Raw genomic sequence first — 24,606 nt, 5'->3', positions numbered from 1 at the left:
ATCTACCTCAGTATTCTATCAACCCCTGCAAAGTTGATTATAGAAGGGGTTCAATACAGAACATAAAGTGGACCTAAAAATTCAACTGGTATTTTGTTGAGAGGGGCGGAGGGGGGACTAAAACACCACAAAATATTTAATCTGTTGCTCACTGGTATAGACTGAGTGAGTAAAGGGCTGGAAATAGTAAACTAATGCCTTTGCATCATTGCTTTTTTTGAGGGGGAGGGGTAGTTGTGTGTATAGATGAAAGACATAACTTTGCTAGGGTTTGAACGCTTAAAATGCATTGTTTTGTCCATGTAATGGTTATTTGCAACATATTTCCAGCTGGTTACTGAAAGGCAAAGATGACATCAGGGCAAATTTGAACAGACCATAAAAAAAAACAACAAATATATAATCTCTGCCTGGTGTGTGTCCCTGACCAATGTCCTTCATAACAAAAACAACAACAGGAGTAAGTTTACCATGGTTAGACCTCTTTATTGGATTTATTTCTGAACTGAATCTGAGCCAACTGGTAAATAGTTCAAGTGAAAAGTCTGCTGTCTGGGTTCAAGATAGGGTGAGGCACCAAAAGCAAACAACGACAGACAAATATAGGGGTCACTGAATATGATGGTATCTATTGGGGGGAAGGGGCTATATGACTGGGGGTAGGGGGAAATAAAAACATAAACTATGGGCGAGGGAAGTAGGGGAGTGTCTACAGATTTTGCATAGCTACAGACTTAATTATCATCATCATCATGACTGGGAAGGGACACTCCACAGAGCTGTGTCCCAATAAATTGGTGTTACCACAACTAAGACGGGGGAGGGGGGTAGTAGTTGGTAGAGAGCTTCTGTTTAAGCTAAGGGGTTCCAATGTAAAGAACGATGTCAGTTGTTGAAGGTCATAAGAGTGCAGTGTTGAATGTTTCAATGAGAACAAGGACTGAACTCCAATGTAATGACCTTAAATCAATGAGTGAGGGAGTGGTTAGATGTCTATGGTACTGATAGTGACACCTCACCACCACCAATGATGAAAGTAAAAATGTGGTCCTTAAAATTTATGGCACTGGCGTATGGTTCCCAAAGATTGAGCTTAGATGAAGAATTTACAGAAAAAAAAAAAAGATTTGAAGTTTGCTATGATCTAAAAGGAAAACAGCATTGGGGGGTTGGCAGGGGTTTGGCTGAGGGACAAATTAATCTTATTTGTTGTTTAATAGAAATAAATGATCGGATAAGTCATTTCCTCTGCTTTGGAAATGGAAGAGTCAAGTAACTTGTTTAAAGTCACAGCTCAATCCTTTGGGATGTGGTACAAGCTAGCCATGATAGGAGACAGCAGGCCCTTTTCCCCATCTGCAGTGGAGCTGCTGTTTCTCATGCAAGCACTATAGATAGCCAAAAATCCCTGTGGACATGCTACACAACTAAACCCACAAACCCATTCTTTTCTCCATCTCTTCTACCACCAACTCCACAACTTTTACTTTACTAACAAGTTGCCCCCTGGTCTTCTCCTGACATTCTTATAATGTCTGAATTACTAAACACTTCAGCCATTCCTTCTTCTCGGGCAACACTACTGTCTTATCTTATTAATCCCTCTGCCTACTCGAGTTCAAACCCGCAAACAACTGTTTCAATTTCAACCAGTCTTGGACAAGTTTGTTGGGATCAATCAATTAAATAAGAACTTTTTATGAGCTGGATTCACAAACCAGTTATGAGTTGTGGAACAGTTTCAGAAGGGCATCAATGCCACCACGCATCTACCCCTTCAAGCCTGTGGTGAATAATTCTAGTGTTATTTGAATATTATTTCTCAAATGTGAGATATATGTCAGTAATGTAAGGGTCACAATGAACATATTGTAGAGTGTAAAGTTTAATCAGGGGCCCACAGTGAATTTACTGAGATGGGAGTGAATGTGTCTTCTATTTGAGAATGTAAATGCTTGAGAGAGAGAGAGATTGCCATGATAGATGGGATGTGTGTACATATTAAAGAGTAATAGTCGGAGTTGAGTGTGTGTGTATGTATGTATTTGAGAATGGGAGAGTTGGTAAGATGTGTAGCTGGTTACATTGGAGAAGAGAGACATCATGGGAAGAATAAATTAGCATATTGCAAATGAGAAGAGAAATAATTGATAGAGATGATGTTGGAAAGGCTGGCATTGTTGCCAGGGTCGATATTTAAGAAATATGTTGTTGTTGCTGCTGCTGCTGCTGCTGTGGTTGTTGATGTTGATGAATGTGATGGTGATGATGATGGTGTTGGTGGTTGACGTTAGCACTGTTAAAGCTTCCTGAATCCATGGAGACAGTCGTAGGACCATGAGACTTCTTGTGATGTCTCAGCTCATCAGGACTGGCAAACTTCAGGTCACAGTTGTTACACTGGAAAGGTTTCTCCCCTGTATGAGACCTGCGGTGTACAAGGAGCTTATCTCGTCGAGCAAACTGGAGCAGACAAAATTCACATTGGTATGGGCGCTCGCCTGTGTGAGACCGGCGGTGGATGGCCAGGTAATGCCGGTGGGCGAAGTTTTTTAAGCAGATATCACAGCCGTATGGCTTCTCCCGAGTGTGAGTACGATGGTGAATCTTGAGAGTGTCTTGACGAACAAACTGCTTAAAGCACACCTCACATTTATATGGCCGATCTCCAGTGTGGATGCGGCGATGGATCTGCAAATAATCTCTTTGAGAAAAATGCTTCAAACAAATATCGCAGCCAAAAGGTTTCTCTCCGGTGTGGCAGCGTTTATGTGTTGCTAGGTAACTCTTCCGGGCAAACAGTTTCAAGCAGATGTCGCAATGGAATCGTTTCCGACGAACATGAGTTCGTTTATGAACCTGCAGTTTACTCTGCTGTGTAAACTGCTTCGTACAATACGTGCACTGAAACGGTTTCTCCCCTGTGTGCATTCGACGGTGAATTTGTAATGTGTCACGGCGAGCAAATTTCTGAATGCAGAAGTCACATTGGAAAGGTTTCTCTCCTGTGTGTGACCTCTTGTGGACCACTAAGTATTCTTTTTGGGCAAACTGTTTGAAGCAAACGTCACACTGAAACGGTTTCTCTCCTGTGTGTGTTCTCAAATGAATCCTCAAAGTGTCTCGACGGGCAAACTGCTTCAAACAGATTTCACACTGGAACGGTCTTTCGCCAGTATGTGTTCTTCGGTGCATTTGCATAAGATATTCCTGTGCAAACTCTTTCCCACAAAAGTCACAGAACAGTTGTTTTTGACGAGGTTTAACAGCCTGCTGTTGTTGTTGTTGTTGTTGTTGTTGTTGTTGTTGTTGTTGCTGTTGTCGTGGCTGGTTATGAAGTTGTTGTTGTTGCTGCTGTTGTTGTTGATGTTGATGTGTCTGGTGATTCATTGGAGAAGGTGTCTTGCACGCAGTCTGTGGCTGCATCTGTTGCGAACTCTTCCTCTGCTGACAACAGTTGGCATTGGAACAACAACTTTGATACGATGAACCAGATTTATCAGAGTTGCTAGCAGCTGATTTATGCAACTGGTTTTGCTGTTGCTGTTGGCTATGATGATGATGATGCTGTTGTTGTTGTTGATGATGATGATGTTGTTGCTGTTGTACTTGCTGCTGTGGCTGCTGCTGATGATGCTTTGAAGAAGGCAGAGGCGGAGATGCTGATGTTGTAGACTGATTGTGATCACCACCCCCACCGCTACTGCCTGTCCCTGTGTTATGGACCGAACGGTCATCTTCTGATCTATCAACACTGGTCAAAGTAGTTGCTGGCAGATAGCAGGGTTGACTGGTAAACATCTGTTTGCCTGAGTAGATATTGGTTGGGAAGACGGTATCTGTCGTGATGTAAGGAACTCTCTGAGACTGCATGCTGTGCTCTTGTGGGAAATGTTTACCGGAAATAGCGCCATGAAACATTAAACATTCACTCATTGGTGCCACTCTTTGGCTTCCTTGAAGATTGTGTCCCTGTGGAAATTGTAAACCACAAACGGTATCGTGAATATTCTTCATTCCTGCAGAACGATCCATTCTGCTATTTTTCTAGGGATATAGATTATAAGATGGTATGGATTAAAACAAAACTGATCCCAATTTAGATTAAAGTTGCTATGGATTGAGATTAAAAAGTTTCTAATGTATCTATGGATTATAGTAAAGTTTATCTGGATTGAAATGAAATTGGTATAAATTAAAACATAATTAGATTTGTCTGTTGAGAAAACTATTGATGCTCAAAAATCTCTCCACAAAGATTTACGTCTGACATAAAATTGATGAGTTAAGTCTGTACAGCTACATACAAACGAGTATATTCCAAGGTTCAACGACTACATTCAGGGATGTCGGAATACAATCAGCTCGAAACAAGCCCAATGTCCATAGATTACATGTTCCAGGAGATACTTGAAGTCAGCTGTAATTAGTTGGTCACCATAGTCACCAAATATCTATCAGTGGTTGCCATGGTCACTGCAGCTGTTATTGAAAGGCACAGTGGCTGAGTAGATAAGAGGTGAGGCTCCTGACAGCCAGATAAAGGTTTCAAATGGCAGTGCAGACCAACGTTTCATTCCTGTCTATAAATTATTATCAGTGTTTGTTGTTGTTATTTTAGGATGTCCGTAAGTTTGTTAACAAGTGAATATCATTAATTCTTTGTTGCTGTGGTTTAATTAATTTGTAATTAGCAACATGTAATTAGCAACATGTGCTCATAGTTAGATAACTGTTAGTGTTATTGCTGCTACTGCTGATGATGATGATGACCAATAATCAATAAGTCGATATGATGACCAGGTAGCACTGACCATTCACACTAAGGTCATCTGGTCCTTATTAAAAGCCCTGAATGTACTTTAACAAAAACCTTGGGTAATAAAAACAAAATCTGAAGGACAACACAAAGCTTCGGCAGACAATCTTCAGTTTGTCGACAACTGAGATGGAATCCCACACAACATGGTACCACTTGGTGGTGATGGTCACATTGGTGTCCAATGACCATCAAACTCACAGCTGGTCAGCACCTGCAAGTGATAAAAACTGAAGGTTACTATTTAGCAAGTGTTATGGAACGGAAGTTACAGTGGGTTACAAGAAGAAGCAGATGTGATAAAATCATACAAAACATCACAGTGTAATTAATTATTAGTTTCAAATTTGGGCACAAGGCCAGCAATTTCGGGGGAGGGGGTAAGTCGATTACATTGAACCCAGTGCACAACTGGTACTTATTTTATTGACCCTATAAAACTTCCCAGAAAACTACAGAATGTGTTATTGTACTATTTTGTATGTATGTGTGTATGTATAAATATGTGTATATGTTCAAATATGTCTGGTGTGTAACTATGGTTTTGATAGAAACAAACTGAAAGCAGCCTGTCATCATTGAATTCATTAAATGTCCTCCTTTCATACTAGCATGGGCTGGATGGTTTGACAGGAGATGGCAAGTCAGAAGACTGTGCCAAGCCCTACTGTCTGTTTTGGCAATGTTTTTTATGGCTGGATGGTTTGACAGGAGATGGCAAGTCAGAAGACTGTGCCAAGCCCTACTGTCTGTTTTGGCAATGTTTTTATGGCTAGATGTCCTTCCTAATATCAACCACTTTACAGAGTGTACTGGATGCTTTTTACAAGGCCCCAGCACCAATTCATTTTATGTGGTATCAGCACCAGTGCTTTTTATGTGGCCCTAGCACCAGTGCTTTTTATGTGGCACCAGAACTGACAGGGTCACCTAGGAGTCTTTTAGAATTCTTCCTGGAAAGAAAATGGTGATTTCTATCTCTGAAACATAGTCCCATCATTGTACCTTGGCTGACAACAGTTAACATGTTGAAGTTTAGTAAATGCTTCAATATTTTCACTGTTCCACTTATAGAGTTGTTAGAGCATCAATTATTTGTTGTAACACTCAATGCTCTGAGTTCAAATCTCACCAAGGTCAACCTTGCCTTTTTAGCCTTGCGAGTTTGATAAAGTATCAATCCAGGTCAAGAATGTGGGAACAGGTGCTTTGCTGTATGGCTCAGACTCTTTGCATTCCGAGTTCAAATCCTGTCATGGCCATGGTTTCCCTGGGTGATAGACTTAACCGTTTACCCAGTTTTAACCTCCCCCCCCCCACACACACACTCTGTTGTAAGCCTTCATGTCAGATCTCCCGTTTGAGGGTATCGTCTCCTCTCGCTCCTACCAGTCTCATAGGCCCTGTAACAAATCACAGAAGCTACCTTCCCCACTAAAAGATATAAAACCAATAGAATATATTAAATCTCTGGTTCTCACCTGGGATCCATAAGACCCTTTGGGGTTCATAGAAGACCTTTTGTTAAAATAGTACAATGAATAGCCTATATACCTACAATACACAAAATATTCTTACAATTCCTAATAATATTTAATTATGAAAATATTACAGCATTTTTTTAGACATCGAATGGCTGCGAGGGTCTACCCGAATAAAATAGGAATCAAACGGGTCCGTAGGTTTAAAAAAAAATGATTGAGAACCACTGTGTTAGATGGTGAATTTGTCTGAAAACTTTACAAGATTATCGTCTAAATATTTCAGGACCATAAACAAATTTCCTGATAATGTATCTGTCCGCGAGTGAGTGTGGACTGATTGCACTTCAAACGATTCTCACCAAGCACAAAAAGGGACATAGGTTTTTATAAGACACAAAAGTAATTGTGTAGAAAGAGATTGAAGTGGATTTAATAAATGAACGACACCGCTGGCTCTGAATGGACCCCCGAGCAATGAGGGGTGAAAACGGTGAAGTTTTGGACGAGAGTTAAATAATTGTGATGAATATAGTTCAGCGCTTTACTGTGTCGGACTAGTTAAGTCCAACGGTGGAAATAAGTTTATATATAAATTTATGTATAAACACACTAGAGAATATTGCAAGATTTATCAGCAGTAAATAACACCATAAGTAATATTATCTCAATAAATGTCTGTCGGTCTATGAAAGACGACTCCCCACCTCTTACGAGAAAGGCCCTCCTGTGGACGATCAACGATCAAACACTGAAATTCGTACATATTTTGTGTGGGTTTCTGTATAGAGGAAAGTAGAGCGAGAGAGTGAGAAAGAGAGGCAGATAGATGCAGAGGGAGATGAGAGGCAGATAGTCTCACAGAGAGGGGCGAGGTAGAGAGTTACAGAGAGAGAGAGAGAGGCAGATATCTACAGAGAGAGAGAGGCAGATATCTACAGAGAGAGAGAGGGAGGGAAGAAAGACAGATAGTTAGAAAGAGAGAGAGAGGGGGGGTTGATAGAGTGTGAAGTATGCAGTTGAACTGCAAGTGGCTGAAATGCACAGGTATAATGCATCAGCACGGTTTATGATCTCACCCTCCTCTGTTGCTTGTCATTCTCCCATACAGTCACACACACCACGCTCTCTCTATCAAATACATATCTATATCTATCTATACACACATATATATACATACACACATATACATACACTTATATATACACACACGTCTGCGCGCGCACAGACATACATACACACCCATTAATATACTTTAAACACTTGTTATTAAAATAAAACATTTGGTATTTACACATACAATAATATATATATATATGTATATATATATATATATATATACAGTGAAAGACAAATAGAGAGGGGAGTCTGGATGCGAATGAGAGAATGCCATAATATCAAAATATGTCCCCTGAGTATGTGTGTGTGTGTATACGTATATGCATATACGTATACACACACGCACACATATATATAGCAGAGAAGATATATACTGCAATAAGTAGACAGATTGAATTTGATGAAAGGTAACGAATGCAAGAGCATGACTCACTGTATTTCGTGTGACGGAGGTCGAGGCTGTGAAATATCACTTCTGGGTCCCTCATGGGAAAGGTGTCAGCAAGCTTTGTTGCAGAATTACTTACAAGATATGAAAAATATTTTACCAGCTTTAACAACAAAAGAAATCGGTGTCATTGCTATATACGTTCCTCATAGATTTACACTCTGACATCAAACTTCAATTTTTCATCTTCTCTAAACTTTTCCTCTTTAATTACTTCGCTAAACTTCAGTGTCGTCCATTTTTGTGTTGCTTGTCATCACTCAACTTGCTTTATAAGCTGACGCCTCGGCAGAACCGTTTTAGGCGTGAGATAATTGGCAATGTTTTTTACGGTGTCAATTATTTCTAATACTTACCGTGTGTGAAGTTATAAAAGATAACTGTACATCTAATACATCTTATATCTATATAGACACACATACACACACGCACACACACATATACATGTGTGTGTATATATCTATATATACAGCTGGAAGATTACTTCCCTTGTCACTGGCAACAATCTTGCTCACCTCCCGGTTTGACGGGGTCCCCTCATTGCAGTCTATTAATTGCAATCAACGTTGACTTAACGGGGATTATTAATGAATCAATAAGTTATCTTATCTTTTATTATCAATGATCATATCCGACTATCCACGTTCTGTGTTCAAATTCCGCCGAGGCTGACTTCGCTTTTCATCCTTTCGGGATCGATAAAATAAATACCAATTAATCACTGGAGATCGATGCAATCGACTTACTTATCCGCCCCCCACCAAATTGCCGGCCTTGAAGCCTTTATCATCAATAATTATAATTAAGCTTTTTTTTTTCTTGATTAAACCTACTCAAGAATATTTCGTTTTTGTGTTTGGTTTGCAAGATTCTTGGTGTGAATTTGTGTGTTGGAACAAATTTGGTTGTGTTTTGGAAGAATCATTATGCCAATAATAATAATTCACGCACAAGTTCGATTCCACATTTTAAAAATTATTATTATTAGTCAATTTGTTACATATCTGACCAACTAACTGATCGATCGTTTGTTTAACTTGTTGGTTAAACAATCGGTTGCTTGTTCGTGCGTCAAAGTTCTTCTGTTGCTGTTCAGTGACCCTTGACTCCCATTTCGCTCTAAGGTCTAACTTTGGTTGCTGTTAGAACTCTGACGGACAAACAACCAACTAATTGATTGTTTAATCAACACGTTAAACAAACCATCAAACCAACTGACTAATAATAAAGAAGTGGAATTGAACCTGTGCGTGTGTTGCTATTACTGGCGTAATGACTCTCCCAAGACACTACACAACTCAGGAATCTCGACTTGAAATATAGAATCTAATAGTTTCAATGATTTAATTAGATATTTGCTAAATATGTAAGGTCAGCCAGTATATAACGGAATCCAGTGAATAAAATCAGTGTAATTTAACATTGGTGATGAACATTACTTTTATAATTCAGTTTTTATAAGCATGTCTAGGAAAAATTAACAAATCGATACCTTCCAGACTTCTAATAAACAAGAAAGCCAACTTCATCCAGGGCGAAGTTACGTTTAGATAATTCAGGAAAATGATTAAATTACGGAATTGACTTGCGTCAACAATTCTGAAGGAATTAAATTCGTTTCTTATTTGGAAAAGGAAACACAAACTAAGTGGATAATAATTGGGGACCCTTAAAGGAAAAGAGAGATGCTTTTTTAGACTTTAAGAATTAATTTCACAGAAAATTAAATGTTTATGTCGAGTGGGGGAAAAGTGGTCCTTATTAACTGGAAAAGTGACAACTTGTAACAAATAGCATTTCATTGGACCCATCAAACTATAAATCGAAGTAATCCTGGGGATAAACTGATTGGGGCTCAATACATTCTCTACACAATACATTTGGTCATTTACTATATATTTAATCAATGAAGCAGTCATTGACGGAGAGTAGCCTCTCTTGGACCAGTAACTACCATATTATGTAACATTTAGAAGGATGAGCCCTTACATGGACGTTTGGTCTGCAAGAAATAGCAGCCAAATTTCCCTCAAATTACATCTAATCATTTTTTAAGATAGGAATATATTAGCTAGATTACCTTCATTAAGAAGTTAAGAGGTTACACTGGAACTAAATATAATAGTATTGGGAAGACTGATTTGATGGAAAAGTCCAAAACATCATTTGTGGGAAATATGTCTATATCTTTTAACACAGAATATTATTCCATTGGTTGAAAAACATGTAACGTTTAGCAACAGGAAGGGCATCTAGCTGTAAAAATAAAACCACAATAAAATATATTCACGTAATCCTTGCTGGTATGATAAAATGGCATTATAAAATAGATGTAAAATGGAATGAATGAATAAGGAAATACAGCCATTAGTATTCACCTGTTGGAAATTGCAAGTATTTGTTGATGTTTATAGATGAATATTGCCATGCAAGCATTTTCAAAATGCCTCACAGAGAGACAATGGGGCCTTGCTATGTAGGGTACGGTTGTCACTTTGGCAAGGCATAGCACTCATTCAGCCACTCTGCTAGGGAAACGGTGAAGTCATGAGACTGCAGTATGGCAAATTGTGAAGAGGTAGTGGAAGAATTTAACTGTGCCAACAGTGTTTCTTACATTGATGCTGAGCGGGAGGGGGGTGGATCCTAGAAGATCAATGGTCAGATCACCAAGCTCTATCAAATTACTACTACTACTACTACTACTAATACTACCAAAGTGGGTTTGACTGGGGAGACTGTGTCCATAGTCTTTGCAGGTTCTCCAAGACCAATGACATTTAGGGCATCAATATTTCTGCTTAAACTTGGAAATTGACATCTGCAGGAAAGATGTGCATGGTGAGGGTTCCATGGGCGTGATGTAGTGGGGAGAAAGGACTGGATGTAATGGCTAGTACTGGATTTGTGGGTGTGAGAGGGAGAGAGATAGATGAATAGAGAGTGTCTGAGTGGGAGTGGTTCAAAACTAGCCAGCTGTGAGCAGCAAAGTCCATTATAATAATGATAGAAAAGGCAGAGAGAGAGGAGGAGACAGCACATCTGTGGGCCAAAAGCTGGGTGTGTGTCTCTGAATATAACTTTATACCCATCAGATGAACTGTCTTCCTCTGGTTATGGTCTAGCAGCACCACCACCCACCACCCCTGATATGAGAGAAGCGTTTCATTGTGGGTCTCTCCTATGCTTTGTAGAGTGTCAATAATTGTCGATACTCTACAAAGTGTCTTCTGGTCAGTTGATACAATGGACTCATTCCTCTTTTGGTTAATTTCAATCTTTGATCTCACCTCGATGACCATCTCCAAAGTATTCAAATTATCAAACAACTGATTGTTTATATTTTGTACTGGTCATTGCAAGAATGATAAACTCAAGACAAAGTTCTGGTTATTTTGAGCCAGGCTTTACTTTCATCCTGCTGATCTATGGTCAATTGTTCTCCATCTGGTCTCTACCTTAAAGCCACCTCCCTCTCTCCTGCTCAGTCAAAGGAGCTTTATTTTTCTTGTCTTGCAAATTTCTTGGTAGCAACCTCACAAATGCTTGTGGTGCAAAGTGAGGGGGGGGGGGAAAGCACCTACACTGTCAACTGGTTGATATTAGGAAACACACCCAGCTGTAGATATCTAAGTCAAAGCGGACACTGGAGCTTTACTCAGTCTTGCAGCTTGTTAGGTCCGATCAAATCTTCCAAACCAGGCCAGCATGGCAGACAAGCTGCTAAACGATGACGACGACGGTGACGACGACGGTGACGACGGTGACGACGACGACGACGACGGTGACGACGACGACGACGATATTCATAAAGAATCATATCCAGTATGGGCCAATCTTTAGATATTTGTCCCGACGAGAGCCGCGCCGATGTTAACTGTTTGTGGCTATAACCAAAGAAGAATAGAACTGATACACTGATACATCAATCACGCTTCTGAGAGAAAAAATAATGTCCCCCCAACACCACCATCGCCACCATATTTTCTTGAATCACGACAAAGATTTTTTTTTAATGTTTAAAACACAAGTTATGTTTGATAACATGCTTAAAACATAAACAGTACTGTCTAACCAGTATACCTGGCTTTAAATATTTTAAATTTTTCAGAAAATTCCCGGCCCCTCTAACCACGCAATGCTTACCCTTCTCCATACTGCCAGCTTCAAGTTTGCTACTCCCTTTGTGATCTCATAGCACCCCGAAGAAGAGCATTATGTAGGGAGACGACCCCTTTTATATTGGAAGAATTCATTAAATTTAGATCAAATTAAAGATATTTTTTATTAAATATACGTCAAAATGTAGTTATATGTATAGTGAAAATGTAATTATCATTAACATGATTGTTTGTTGGGACTTGAACTCAGATTACGAGATGCATTTCATCCTCTGCTCAAACCTCGGCCAGTTTCCAACCCGGGTTTGGTTCATAATATAAAGGGAGGTAATAACAATTCTTTGTATTGTTTCCAGACGGCAAAAGGGAATAGAAGACCACAAAGTATTGTATTTTTGTTTAATCTCAGGTTAATCCTAATATGATGCAGATTTACTATCAAAGGCATTCCTGCCATGACAGTCAAATCCTTTTAGTACGATTACGTTATGTAATGCATCTTTTCATAATTAAAACAGGTGTGATTTGAAGGAAATTTCGCTGCTATTTCTAGCAACTCGGACAGGCATGTTAAAACTCTCTCTTCCTCATTTTCTTGTCTGTCTGTCTCTCTTTCCTCTCCTCTCCTCTCTTTCCCTCCCACTCACTCGCTGGTGTGTAGTCCCAGGGAATGCGTCAGGGGGCTTACTGCAGACTACGTGGTGTTGGTGATGGCGGAAATAATGAAGGCACAACTGAGAATAATGGAGCTAGAGACGAGCTAGGAAAGAATGTAGACTTTTGTTAATATATCTGAAGTAAGTTCACTGAACCCATTCTGGCACAGAGGCGGAGACAGTGAATGAGGAGGGGTTAAAATAGTAATGATGTTGATAATGATAACATAGCAAGAGGTAAAACTGCTCGAGATATTATTTCAAATCTCAGTTCGTCTCACATCGCTGAAATTTCTCAAAAGTGTTCCACAAAAATATAAAGTCTTTAATACTTATACTTATACTTACATTAAAAAAAAGAAGTACCCGAACTTTTCTCCCACGGAACTACAGAATCGTCATAGAAATCGTTCCAAATATTTCTTAACGGTTTCGTAAACCTGCAAATTCTAGCTAAACTTTCATAAAGGCTATCAAAAATATATTGCGTCCAACGTGGGGCTCGAACCCACGACCCCAGATTAAGAGTCTCGTGCTCTACCGACTGAGCTAGCCGGGCTCCTGCCAACTTGCAATCTTGTGTCTCTATTTTAGCTGTTATTGGCCTTTTGCTTTTGTGACTTTGACAATTATTGTGACGACGATGGATCATTGAAGCCATGCATGTCGATGACGAAATGACAGCAGTAACTCGTGAATAATGTACAGTTCCTTATGATTAATGAAACCACACCCAGAGCAATAGTCTGGCTTAACTGACAGAAGGTTAGATGCTTATTGGGACTGTTACTGTCATTTGCTATCACTAGTTTTTACCTTTCTGACACTAAGTCTGAAGAAAAAATGAATAATACATTTCTGGATCGATTATGAAAAAGTTGAAATTTCTCTTCAGTATGATAACGCATTAAATTATTACTATTACAAAATCATCATTAAATTAAAAAAAAAAAATATGCGCCCAACGTGGGGCTCGAACCCACGACCCCGAGATTAAGAGTCTCGTGCTCTACCGACTGAGCTAGCCGGGCTGCTATGAGCTCCGTTTATCTTATAATCTAGTAATTATTAATTCAGGACATTTCAGTTTTCTAGTTTTTTTCTCTCAGGGTCACTTCTGTTTTATGTGTCTTGTTTTTGTGTTATAATGTACAGATGTGTATGTATGTATATACATATGTGTGTGTGTGTGTGTGTGTACATGTATATGTATGATAGCAAGTCGTGACTTTCGTGTATTTCCACAACAATATTATTACCTAGTGTAAAGAAACCCATTTAATTTCATCTGAAGTCTAGCAATCTATAATGTCTTTTAACTAATCCAGGTTATAAATTGATTAGATGTTTCAAAGCTGGATTAAAATGAGCCAATTGCAAAAAAATATATCGTCAGCGAATTTTTATTTTACATAAACATATAAGTCGTATTCGACTATAAAAAAAAAGTAGAACATTTAATAGTCAATAAAATCGGATCAAAATTACATTGATAATTCCCTTACAAAATGTGTCACAAAATTTTTATTTGTTGCAAGAGACAATTCCACCTTTTTTTCCAACTATAGTAGGTATGAATTGACTTCTAGTAGGTCACACGTAATCGAACAGTCTCTTGACAAAAAAAAAAAAAAAAGCATTCTAATCGTGGCATTTTAGGGACTGCATTTTTCAATCAGTCCTTCCTTTTTTATATTATTTTATTTAATAACTCAATCCCTTTTAGTCGTTGTTCTTTTTGTGTCAATCCTTTTTCCGTTCGTTCAACCTGGTTCTATGTCTCCATTCTACGTTTTGCAAACAACACTGCCCTCCCCTCCACCGCCTCCTCCCTCCCTTCCATTACAAGTCCAACGTCTGCGATTATCTCCCTTGTAGTGTTTACATCCACTCAACGTGTGACTTCCTCTTCCCTCTCCTCCCCCCGACCTCCAGCTTCGCCATCAAACTCTCAACACACTTCCACTTATCTACACACTCGGTACCTTCCTTCCACCTACCTCACTCTATATATACATATATATATATATATATATACACACACACACACCAACGACTAGAGAACAATCAAACTATACTCATTCTAAACACATTTTGTACTAAAAACACCAGTCTTCATGCCAACCATTTAGAGGAAAAACACTCAAGAAACTGCTCACTATATATATATATATATATATATATATATATATATATATATATATATATATATATATATAGCGCTGTAGTTCTAACAAGGACAAGGTAAGTGATAAATGTCTATTTCTTATTTGTTGTTAGTTGCCAATGCATGTTTCTGTCTTTCTCCGATCTCTTCTCTTTCTTCTCCCTTTCTATATTAATCAACCGAAGATAACACAAAAAGTGCTGCTGTTTCTGTTTAATTCAGTGTCCGTGCCAACCACTTCGCAGATGTTCATTAAATAATAGCTATTTCCCTCCTCTTATTTCAAACCCATTACACCGCCAACACTTAGAAACAACCGACTCGCTCCACTTCACAAAAATATCCTAACATCAGCTATACACACACACACATATACATATTTTTAGTTTATATATATTACACAGCTTGGAAATACATGCATATTCGTGTAAACTCATATATATATGTATATATATATATGTGTGTATCTTTTATATATTGAGTTATGTTAAGCTAGTCCCCTTCCCCCCTGGTTTTTACCGTTAAAACTATCCGCCAAAAATATGCTTCACCCAGCATCAAAGGGAACTGACATCGGTTTTCCCCTACCTTCACTTTGTTATCCCTTTTTAAACCCTTTCATAAGTTTCGAACTTGCTATCTGGAATAATGGGGCGGGGGGAGAGGGTATGATCTAATTAATAATTCGTCACAATTAGCGCATGTCTCTTTCTTTGGCTGCCCAATTGTAAAGTTTGAAATAAATGTTTTTTTTAAAAAAAAGTATCTCTATTATTGTGTCTGCTATTAGAAATACGTCTCTATAAATATAAAATTACACACGCACACACACACATATATATAGAGAGAGATATACATTGATAGAGTTATATATATATGGGTTTATGTGTTCAGTAGCTATTATTATATTATGAATATTTGCAGATATATTAATTACCCATTAACGATCGTTTCATTTAATCCAAACCAGGATACAGACACACTAAACTCTTATTCAAATATTTCCACAGATTAAAAACTATTTCTTTCCGTTTCCCAAACCTCTGACTTCTCCCGTATTTCCCCTGCATTTGCTGACGTTTCGATCATTACATTGGGTCCTCACCAATTTTATTGATTACTTATTGTCCCCCAACTGCCGATATAACTCCCTTTACACTCACACGAATTCTATACCTTATCTTACTTTGGTTCTCACCTTTCTTATTATATATCAATTTATAGTTTATCGTGATCGAAGTGTCTCATATATATATATAATTTTTCTAGAAGTTTCTTCCAAGTAATTTTATTTCTTAGTTTATCTTTAGCAATCCTAGTTCGAATCCCATCAAAGTCGGTTTTACCTTTCATCCTTCCGTGAGCGATAAAATATCGTTCAAGTCCGAGAGGTGGGGGCGGGAATTTACATTCTTCTGATGCTCTCGAAATATAAATGGAAATATGACAGAAAACTGCACTATGTACTTTATATTTCTTCCGGGGTCGATATCATTGAAGTACCATTTATGCAATGGGTGCTAAAAGAGGTTGTGTACTTAATTTACAAGTCATTACGTATCATTATTACTAATTATATACATGGTTGAGCTGGCTAAAAGCTGTGATTTACCTACTTATCTTATAGTTTGGCCCGCCTTTGACACTCTTGTTATTGTTGTTAGCTGATAGCGGAAGTTTGACTGACTAGGTCGACGGTAAACCCGCCTGATCGGCAATTAGCGGGATTCTGTTTCGAATCCAGCTGCTATCTTAGTAGCATTACTGGATAACATCTATGTAACTACTTAAAAAATAGAAAACTCCAAGACTTCAGGTTAGAGACGTTAAATATTCATGCGATTCCTCGTAAGTAACGCCCAGACATCAGGTTCAAATCACATAGACGGCATACCGAAAGAATGCTCACATAGGGCCTCGAAAGAAACCAGAGGCGTTATTAGACCCAGTTTTGTTGTGTTTAAACTGCTACATTCTTAAATTCTTACCTCTTTTAGAATTCATATATGACCGGACCTGCCTCGCTTGCTTTACTAATGTTCTTCTGGAAAGGTATGAGCGTCACTACATCACGTTGTATCTCACTATGTAAGAGCTGATCCTTCAAAGTCTGCTGTGTAAGGGAATTTCATTGGATTTACTGTGTGCGTCCCTTTATGAAATGTGTGTGTGTGTGCGTTCCTTCCTTATGAAATGTGTGTATTGTTTGTTGCTTGCATGTGAATGTGTTTTGAGTGTGTGCGTGCGCGTTATTTATGAATGCGTGTGTGTGTGTTTAGGTTATGTGGATGTATGTATGTGTTGTGTGTGTGCGTATATGGATGCCTGTACATTATGTATGTGTGTGTGTGTGTGGAACGAAACGGGCTGTGACTGGAGATACATTCACGTGTCTTCATATTTATGCATCAGAACACGTGTTTCTATGTACATTACCATCACACGTCCGTTTTCAATGCTGCCATGGGTTACACGGTTTGACATGACCTTAAGATCCACAGACCTGCGTTAGATCCCAATGTCAGCTTTGGCATTCCAAGACATTCATATTCTAACGCCTGTACTTTCGGAACAGCCCTCTCTGCTGCTAATTAAACCACTCAAGTAACAGAAACTATCCACTACTTCTATGGGGCTTCCAGGGTATTTGAGGAAATCTATTGTGGGTCCTTAGGGAATATTGCCCTTGCACATCGTTCACATACAAACTTTACTGTCTCGGTTAACTTTCCTGTGATTCCAATGCATTTCTTGTATGTCCATAGCTTGCACACTGGATGGAATTCCTTTCTACATATTTAGCAGACCCATTTACACGGAGGAAGATGTCTGTGTCTATTTTCTTGCTTACTACAACTTAAGTCTTTGTTAAGTTAAACTTTGAGTCCCTTTGATTCTAAGTTTTACTTCCAAACCTGGATTTTCTTTTCCAATTCTGCTACAGATTTTGCTATGTCAGCTAGGTCAGCAACATATAGATCTTTTAAATTCCTCTGCAACTTGGAGTATTATCATGAATAGGAGCAGACTGAGTACCGAGACCTGGTGAGTGTATATATATGTCTGTCATATATACACCTATCTACATATCTGTCATATATATATATAACCACATACATCAACATTATTTAGTGTCTGTAGTCACCTTTAATGATACACAAAGCAAAGGAAATGTTAGATCTGTTCTTGGACCTGTCAGTTCCCACCTATTTATGCCTTTTATACATATATATATAGATAGATAGATAAACTCATTATTAAATCGCCAAAAATATTTTTGGCAATTTAAAACTGAGTTTTGACTGTTATTTCAAGCAGGTAAACATACTTAGTATGTCCTTTGATTAATTTTAATCCCTCGGCTATTTAATGCTATTTTTGGCCTGCTGTCGCCTGTGTCATTGACTCTGTTATTATCATTCTTAGAATAGTTACATTGGATAATAATAGAATTAATGACCCCTTTGCAAATTAATTTTTAGATAGATGGATATAGGAAGGCAGACAAATCACAAATCCCTTCAAGTAGATGGCCCTGCTCAATCTGTAGAAAAGGCATAGGTAGAAACTCCATAAGATGTACCTGGTGTAGGCTAGGACACAAGAGGTGCAGCGATATCAAAAGAAGGTTAACTGAGAAGAAAGTTTTTGTGTGTGGCAGATGCACAGGGGCAATAAACACCAACTGTGCACACCAAAATTTCAGTCAGTCAGATTGGTCATTTGCAACATCAGTGAAGGTTTGGTTCATTTATTTCCTATATCAGAGATGACAAATTCTCATTGGAGTATATGGCTGGTTGCTGCTGCTGATGAATATTCTCTCTCTCTGATATCTCTTGCGTTTTCAGCATAAGCATATCAAGTCCATAAGATATGTTCTTCTCAGGACAAATAGTCCAGTGGCTGGCCTATCAACTGTGCAAAGTTACCCCAACAGAGGTGCCACCTCCTCCTACGAACAGAACAGGATTGCAGGGCACAAAGACAACACGAACTGTGCAAGTCCAGAGCACCAGTGCCTGACCTGCGACAGCCTTCTCAGCACTCATTGGCCTGATTGACTGTAGCTGGACATGCTCAGTCCCATCTTCTCCCATATGGGGTTCTTGGTCATCGTCACCAACAACTGGACAAAGGAGTGAAGAATGGCCTCCTCAGGACACTGAACCTTTCAGGCAAGATGACAATGGGCTGGGATACCTGGTGCCTTGCTGTACTCAAGAAGTCTTGTGCCCCACGGCAGAAGTGTTGAGTCCAGTCCCTCTGGGGAAGAGGATTGACCTGTAAGAGTCCTCTGCCAGTGTCCCATAAAAAGCACATAAAACTGCCTGTGCAGTGTTACATAAAAGGCAACCATGAGGTGCCACATAAATGCACATCCAACCATAGAAATATTTGACAACTTGCAAGACACCCCCACCATCCACCTTAATTTCCACAGACCCTTTCTTGAACCTTGTTTGTATTTATAAACATGGGCTGGTTTTCGGGGTCAGTTTTTTTTTGTGAACCTCTTCATAAGCTGCCATCTGTGGCATCTTTTGTTTAATGAAATGGAAGAACATTGTAAACATATTTGTTCCAATATTTTTCTTTTCAATTTTATTTATAGGTTGTTGTGGTGTCCTAAAGTGGCCATTTCGATATTCCTTGTCCAGAAATTGTGTTGTCTGCTCTTGCACAATCTCCAATCTGAACCATTTTCATATCTATGGCTTCTCCCTGAGAAGCAGTATTTTTAACATAAACAGAATTCAAGGTGACAGTCAATTTATTTATTTTTCTTTCTTCTTATTCATTATGCTCTCATTTAAAAATTCCTTTTGCATGTGTGTATGTATTTACCTGTTTTAGTGAGTGCATATATTGAAACCTGTCGTTAGCATCAAACCACAAACTCATAAGATACATCCATTAAATTTACCCTCATATTTTACTGGTAGAGGTGAGACAGCTAAGTGGATAATGGAATGGACTGGTTGCTCATAGTTCATGAAATCAAATCTGTAGCTAGTGTGCTGTTTCTACACTAAACACTGTTTTCCACTTCATTTAGCTGTCATGGAGAAATAATTACTAAATGAAGAATGTTGTCTATGGTAGACTTGTGTCCTGTTGTCCCCTAGACACTGATTTATCTCTCATTCATTTCTATGAAACTTCAGTTAACACATTGACCCATAAAGTCCTTGGAGCATAGCAAATACTTATTAAGGTTGTTTTACTAACCCCTTGACATAATGAGAGATAGGAGTTCCCATTAAAAGCACTGAAGGACAATGACCAAATGCTACAAGACCAATTCTTTTGGGAGAATCTTTACATGGTTGCTAAAGCTGGTAGAAATAGAAGTCAAATCATACAAGCTCACACATACTTATGTGTTAGATATAACAGCCAAATCTCCCTATCTCAGTGGAAGGTTATCTCTCATTTCTGTTGTTTCTAGTCAGAACACCATATTTTCCATTGCCTCAATTCACCTAGCTATCAGGAATATTACCTGTGATAGACTGGTGTCATATTCAGGTGAAAATTTATCTCTCATTCTCTCTGTTGTGTTTCTTGACAGAACACTATATTCTCCATTACCTCTCAGTGCACCTTACTATCAGAAATATGTACCAGATAACCAGAGAGTGTTATCTCTGATCAACTAGTGTTTTGACCAGGTAGAGACTTCTCTCTCATTGTCTCCATTGTGTTTCTAGATAGAATTCTATTATTCTGCATTCATCTTATTGTCTGAAGTTTAGCTAAGGAAAGTAATGTGTGATAGACTTGTGCCTTATCCAGGTGATAATCTGGTTCTCAACATGAAATTGAAGATGAGGATCAGATTCCAACTGTGACAAACCTGCAGCCCTTTCATACATTGACACTTTCACTTTATTTGAGGTGGATTTGAAACACTGAGTTCATTATCCAAAACATCTGTATTGCCAACAGTGTTGAGTTCATTTCCCTGTGGCCATGACAAGGACATGTTTCTGTCTATAGCTCAGTTTACTTAGCCGTAAGTAGATACCACAGTATGATACAGTTTACTGTACTGTATCCGTGACCAAGACATATGTATCCAGTTGCAATTCCTGTTGACCAGTATAAGATATAATCAGGAATCATAGAGGAAACTGCTTAAAATCATAATTCCTATCTTAATTCCTCAGATAGGAACTATTGAGAGAATGTTTGCATGGTTATTCATCCTGTTAGATAGAGCAGTCATCTTTCATATCCATCACCTGTTTCTACTAAATCAGTCTTTCCTGTTAACGTGCAAGTGGCTGAACACTCCACAGATACGTGTACCCTTAACGAAGTTCTCACTTTTAGTCTACTCTGTGTTTTTCAGAAATGATGTGGGTTGACTAGGTATTCCGCATAGAATCAGCATATCAATACATGTGTTGATCTGTTATTTCATCTGTGATGTCCAGTCTGTTGAGATCTAATCTTGGTCTTTCACCCTGATGTCCTAATCATATTCATGATGTCTGTGGTCACACATGATCTCAACTGCTTTATCTAGGATATGCAACAATCTTCCACAGGTCAACAAATTAACCCTACCACATCACATTCACACACATATACACTGGATGTTTTTTCAAAATCCTAACTGCTTGTTTTTTTTTTTTGTTTGTCTTTTGTAGCATTGGTGCCAGAAGAGACGACACCATGAATCACATCATCACCTCCAACATTCCAGGTTACGAACTAACTGAAGTGATTCATGCCATCGAGACAAGTCATAGCTGCGATATCTGTGGTAAAGGTTTCTCACGGTTTGACAACCTGGAGAGGCATAAACTCACCCATCAGGCTGTCAAACCATTTGGTTGTGATGTTTGCGGAAAATCGTTCTCTCATAAATCACACCTGAAACAGCACCAGACCATACACACTGGCGAGAAACCTTTCAAGTGCAACATTTGTGGTTTCTGTTTCTCAAGAAATGGTAATCTGACTCGTCACATGAAAACCCATGGGCAGGGGACCATGCCTTCGATGGCCCCCCAGTATGAGAATCCCAACCCAAACACTGCAAGATCTTTTGCTGTTGACAAACCATATAAATGTAATATTTGCGGCTGTGCTTTCGGAAGAAATGGAGATCTAACTCGCCATTTTAAGACACACGAAGAATCTCTATTCCAGAACCAGAGCACTACCTATCAGAAGCCACAGCCGCCACCACCACCACCACCGCCTCCACCGCCGCCGCCGCCTCAACCCCAACCACAGGTGCCTGCTAACTACCAAGACGATAATCCATTCAACTGTAAAGCCTGCTGGAAAGCCTTCACAGAAAGGTCCGATGCAGATATGCATGAGCGAATTCATGCTGCCTTGCTTCCCTACAAGTGTGACGTTTGTGGGAAGGCGTTCTCAGAGAACAGCTATCTAGAGAGACACAAAAAGGCCCACACCAACGAGAAGATATTCTGCTGTGATATGTGTACCAAGTCGTTCTCCCAGAAATACCACCTCACTGTCCACAAACGGACGCACACGGGCGAGAGACCCTTCAAATGTAACATTTGCGGCTTTGCCTTTTCTCGTAAAGACCATCTGGAGCGACACCAGCGAACCAATAAACTTGGCGACCGTAAACTGAGTTGTGTCCCACAGAACACTGCTGCAGCAACTTCAGAAACTTACCAAGCGACCCTCAGTGTATCTCAAGCACATCATACCACGGATATACCACAGCACGAAGGGGTGACGCACTATATGAACATATAAGGGAGACAACTCTTTGTCTTGAATGTGATTTAACTCTCTAATGTTCTCGTTCTCTCTCTTTCTCTCTCTTTCCCTCTCTCCACTCTAAATAGTGAAGCCTCCACCGGGCATTTAAGACAGAGAAACAGGCACGGCAGTTGTTCTTTAGCATTGACTCTTGTGTGGTACCGTGCAGTACCTCATCAGTGTTTACAGAGAGAATTACTAAACTGACAGAAAAAGGTGCATGGATGTTTGCAGTTAATAAGTACCTTGGAATGTGATAAACAGTATTTCTTCAAAGTACATTCGTTTCATTGCTAGGACTGATAATAATAATAATAATAATAATGTCTTTTAATGACATCTTTCTATGAGATACATCTGGAAACAATGGAATTTGTGTAAAGCAAGATGTGTTTGGGATACCACAACGGTTGCTATGCAGAGAAAGGAGCAAGCAGAGTGAACATTAAGTGGTGACCGTGTGTGTGTGTGTGTGTGTGATATTGGTAGCTGTGCTTGCCAAGCTACATCAGAACGACATTGATATTTTTAAAACCAGAAAGGTCACTTAACACATAAGAAAGTCTACATTCTTTTATATATTTATACACACATACATACATATATGTAAATATAGTTTACTGTTCCATTACAGGTAGGATCAACAAAAGAAGGATTCCATCCAGTGAGAAATGAATATCATTTAACATAGACAGAATTTTAAAAAGAGATACCAATAGTTTCGTACCGTACAGATACAATAATCTGGGAAATTATTGTAGCTCAACAGCATGAAACTGTTAGTAGCTCTTTTAAAATTTTGTGTATATTAAATGATGTATGTATAGATAGATATGTGTGTGTGTAAAGGAAGTACAACTGTTTATAATAGTTGTACATGTGAGAAGCAGGGTTCATTTCTATATGATACTGCTGCAGAAGGAAGACAAAAAGAAAACAAAATGGATATACTTGTATGTGACATTGTTTCGGACAAGGAAAAGAGATTTTCACATCTCTGACATTGGTGCCTGTATCAATGAAAAACAAAAAAAGGTACATTTCAATTGTAAAACTAAAGAGAAAAAAACTGGCAACTTACGGGTTTTTTCCCCCTCTCCTCTTTCATTTGAATATATCCCTGGAAATGATGTTCCCTGTGTAAGGAGTGATCAATGTTTGTGTCCAGTTTCAGTCAATATGTCCTTGTTTATGGATCAACATGTCTTCACTGGAAATTTATAATAATGTGTCATTAACCATCACTCTCACCCCAACTTTTTCATTTATTGAACAAAATTACAATCTACAAGAATTTGGCACTGTTTGGGTTTTGTGTGAACTCGCAATCATGGTTTCAATCTGCACTGAAACTAATTACCACCAATGCTCTCCACAACTTCACCAAAACGTTCCCTTGCCCTTAAACATTGTAAGGGTCCATGTCTATCTTACATATTATGTTTTTTTTTAATTTATTTATTATGTTGTGTGGAGTGTCTCATATATATCAGGCACGTGCCATCAGTAATTACTCAGGGTAGGCAGTTGGTGACCTTTATGTAGTAAAACACAAAAAATAAGAGAAACAGACATGTGTCTGAGTTGAAGGCAAATTTAATTCTGCCTTTATAGCATGCAAAGAAAACGGTGTTGTAGGAGTGTATGCAGCGTGTGTACTACAGCAGTACTATGCGTAGCTTAAATACCGAGATTGAAAAGCAAGGGCGAATTATGCCTACCTAATCTACAAAAAAATAAAATATTTTGCATTTTATGCAGAGTAATCAGAGTAACCTTCATAATTTTATTGAATTAGGTGCATATTTTGCCATAAAAGGAAAATGTTGCTATCGTTCTATTTTATTCAAGGTAGGCACTGCCAACCTTGGTGGTATGTCCCTGATTTATATATATATATATATATGATATTTTTCCCCCTCTTCTCCCAGCTCATAATCACTGTTGTTTGCTTCATTTCAAGAGGGTTACAACACCTGCCCAACTCTCACTCTCTATCTGTCTATGTATCTAACCATCATTAAAAAAAACTAAGAA

General features: G+C 38.7%; 2 protein-coding genes and 2 non-coding genes across 7 annotated transcripts in view; 1 reads left to right on the top strand and 3 right to left on the bottom strand.

The window, feature by feature from the left end:
* Positions 1–461: 461 nt before the first annotated feature.
* LOC106870091 (uncharacterized) overlaps positions 462–24,606 on the bottom strand; it is a 36,711-nt gene continuing 12,566 nt past the window's right edge. Inside the window, exon 5 of the mRNA XM_014916071.2 lies at positions 462–4,047. Within this exon, the coding sequence (XP_014771557.2) occupies positions 2,197–4,047 (1,851 nt within the window). The 3' untranslated portion in view covers positions 462–2,196. The remainder of the gene's footprint in view (positions 4,048–24,606) is intronic.
* On the bottom strand, positions 13,132–13,203 carry Trnak-cuu (transfer RNA lysine (anticodon CUU)). Its single transcript has one exon. It is a non-coding gene; the product is annotated as a tRNA-Lys (tRNA).
* Trnak-cuu (transfer RNA lysine (anticodon CUU)) lies at positions 13,603–13,675 on the bottom strand. The gene has a single exon. It is a non-coding gene; the product is annotated as a tRNA-Lys (tRNA).
* LOC106870051 (zinc finger protein OZF) lies at positions 14,348–24,606 on the top strand. 4 transcript variants are annotated; one of them, XM_014916021.2, is made up of 3 exons: positions 14,348–14,888; positions 19,427–19,573; positions 21,471–24,606. In XM_014916021.2, exon 3 carries the CDS (start codon positions 21,496–21,498, stop codon positions 22,561–22,563), a length of 1,068 nt encoding a protein of 355 aa, XP_014771507.2. In that variant the 5' UTR covers positions 14,348–14,888; positions 19,427–19,573; positions 21,471–21,495; the 3' UTR covers positions 22,564–24,606. The 4 variants fall into 4 exon arrangements, with proteins under 4 accessions (XP_014771507.2, XP_052828936.1, XP_052828937.1 ...); XM_052972976.1 differs by lacking the exon at positions 14,348–14,888 and adding an exon at positions 16,167–16,928; XM_052972977.1 differs by lacking the exon at positions 14,348–14,888 and adding an exon at positions 17,249–17,415.

The sequence above is a fragment of the Octopus bimaculoides genome, chromosome 14 (assembly GCF_001194135.2).
Source record: "Octopus bimaculoides isolate UCB-OBI-ISO-001 chromosome 14, ASM119413v2, whole genome shotgun sequence".
Lineage (NCBI taxonomy): Eukaryota > Metazoa > Mollusca > Cephalopoda > Octopoda > Octopodidae > Octopus > Octopus bimaculoides.
The sequence above is the reverse complement of the archived record's forward strand: the minus strand, read 5'-3'. Positions and strand labels throughout refer to the sequence as shown.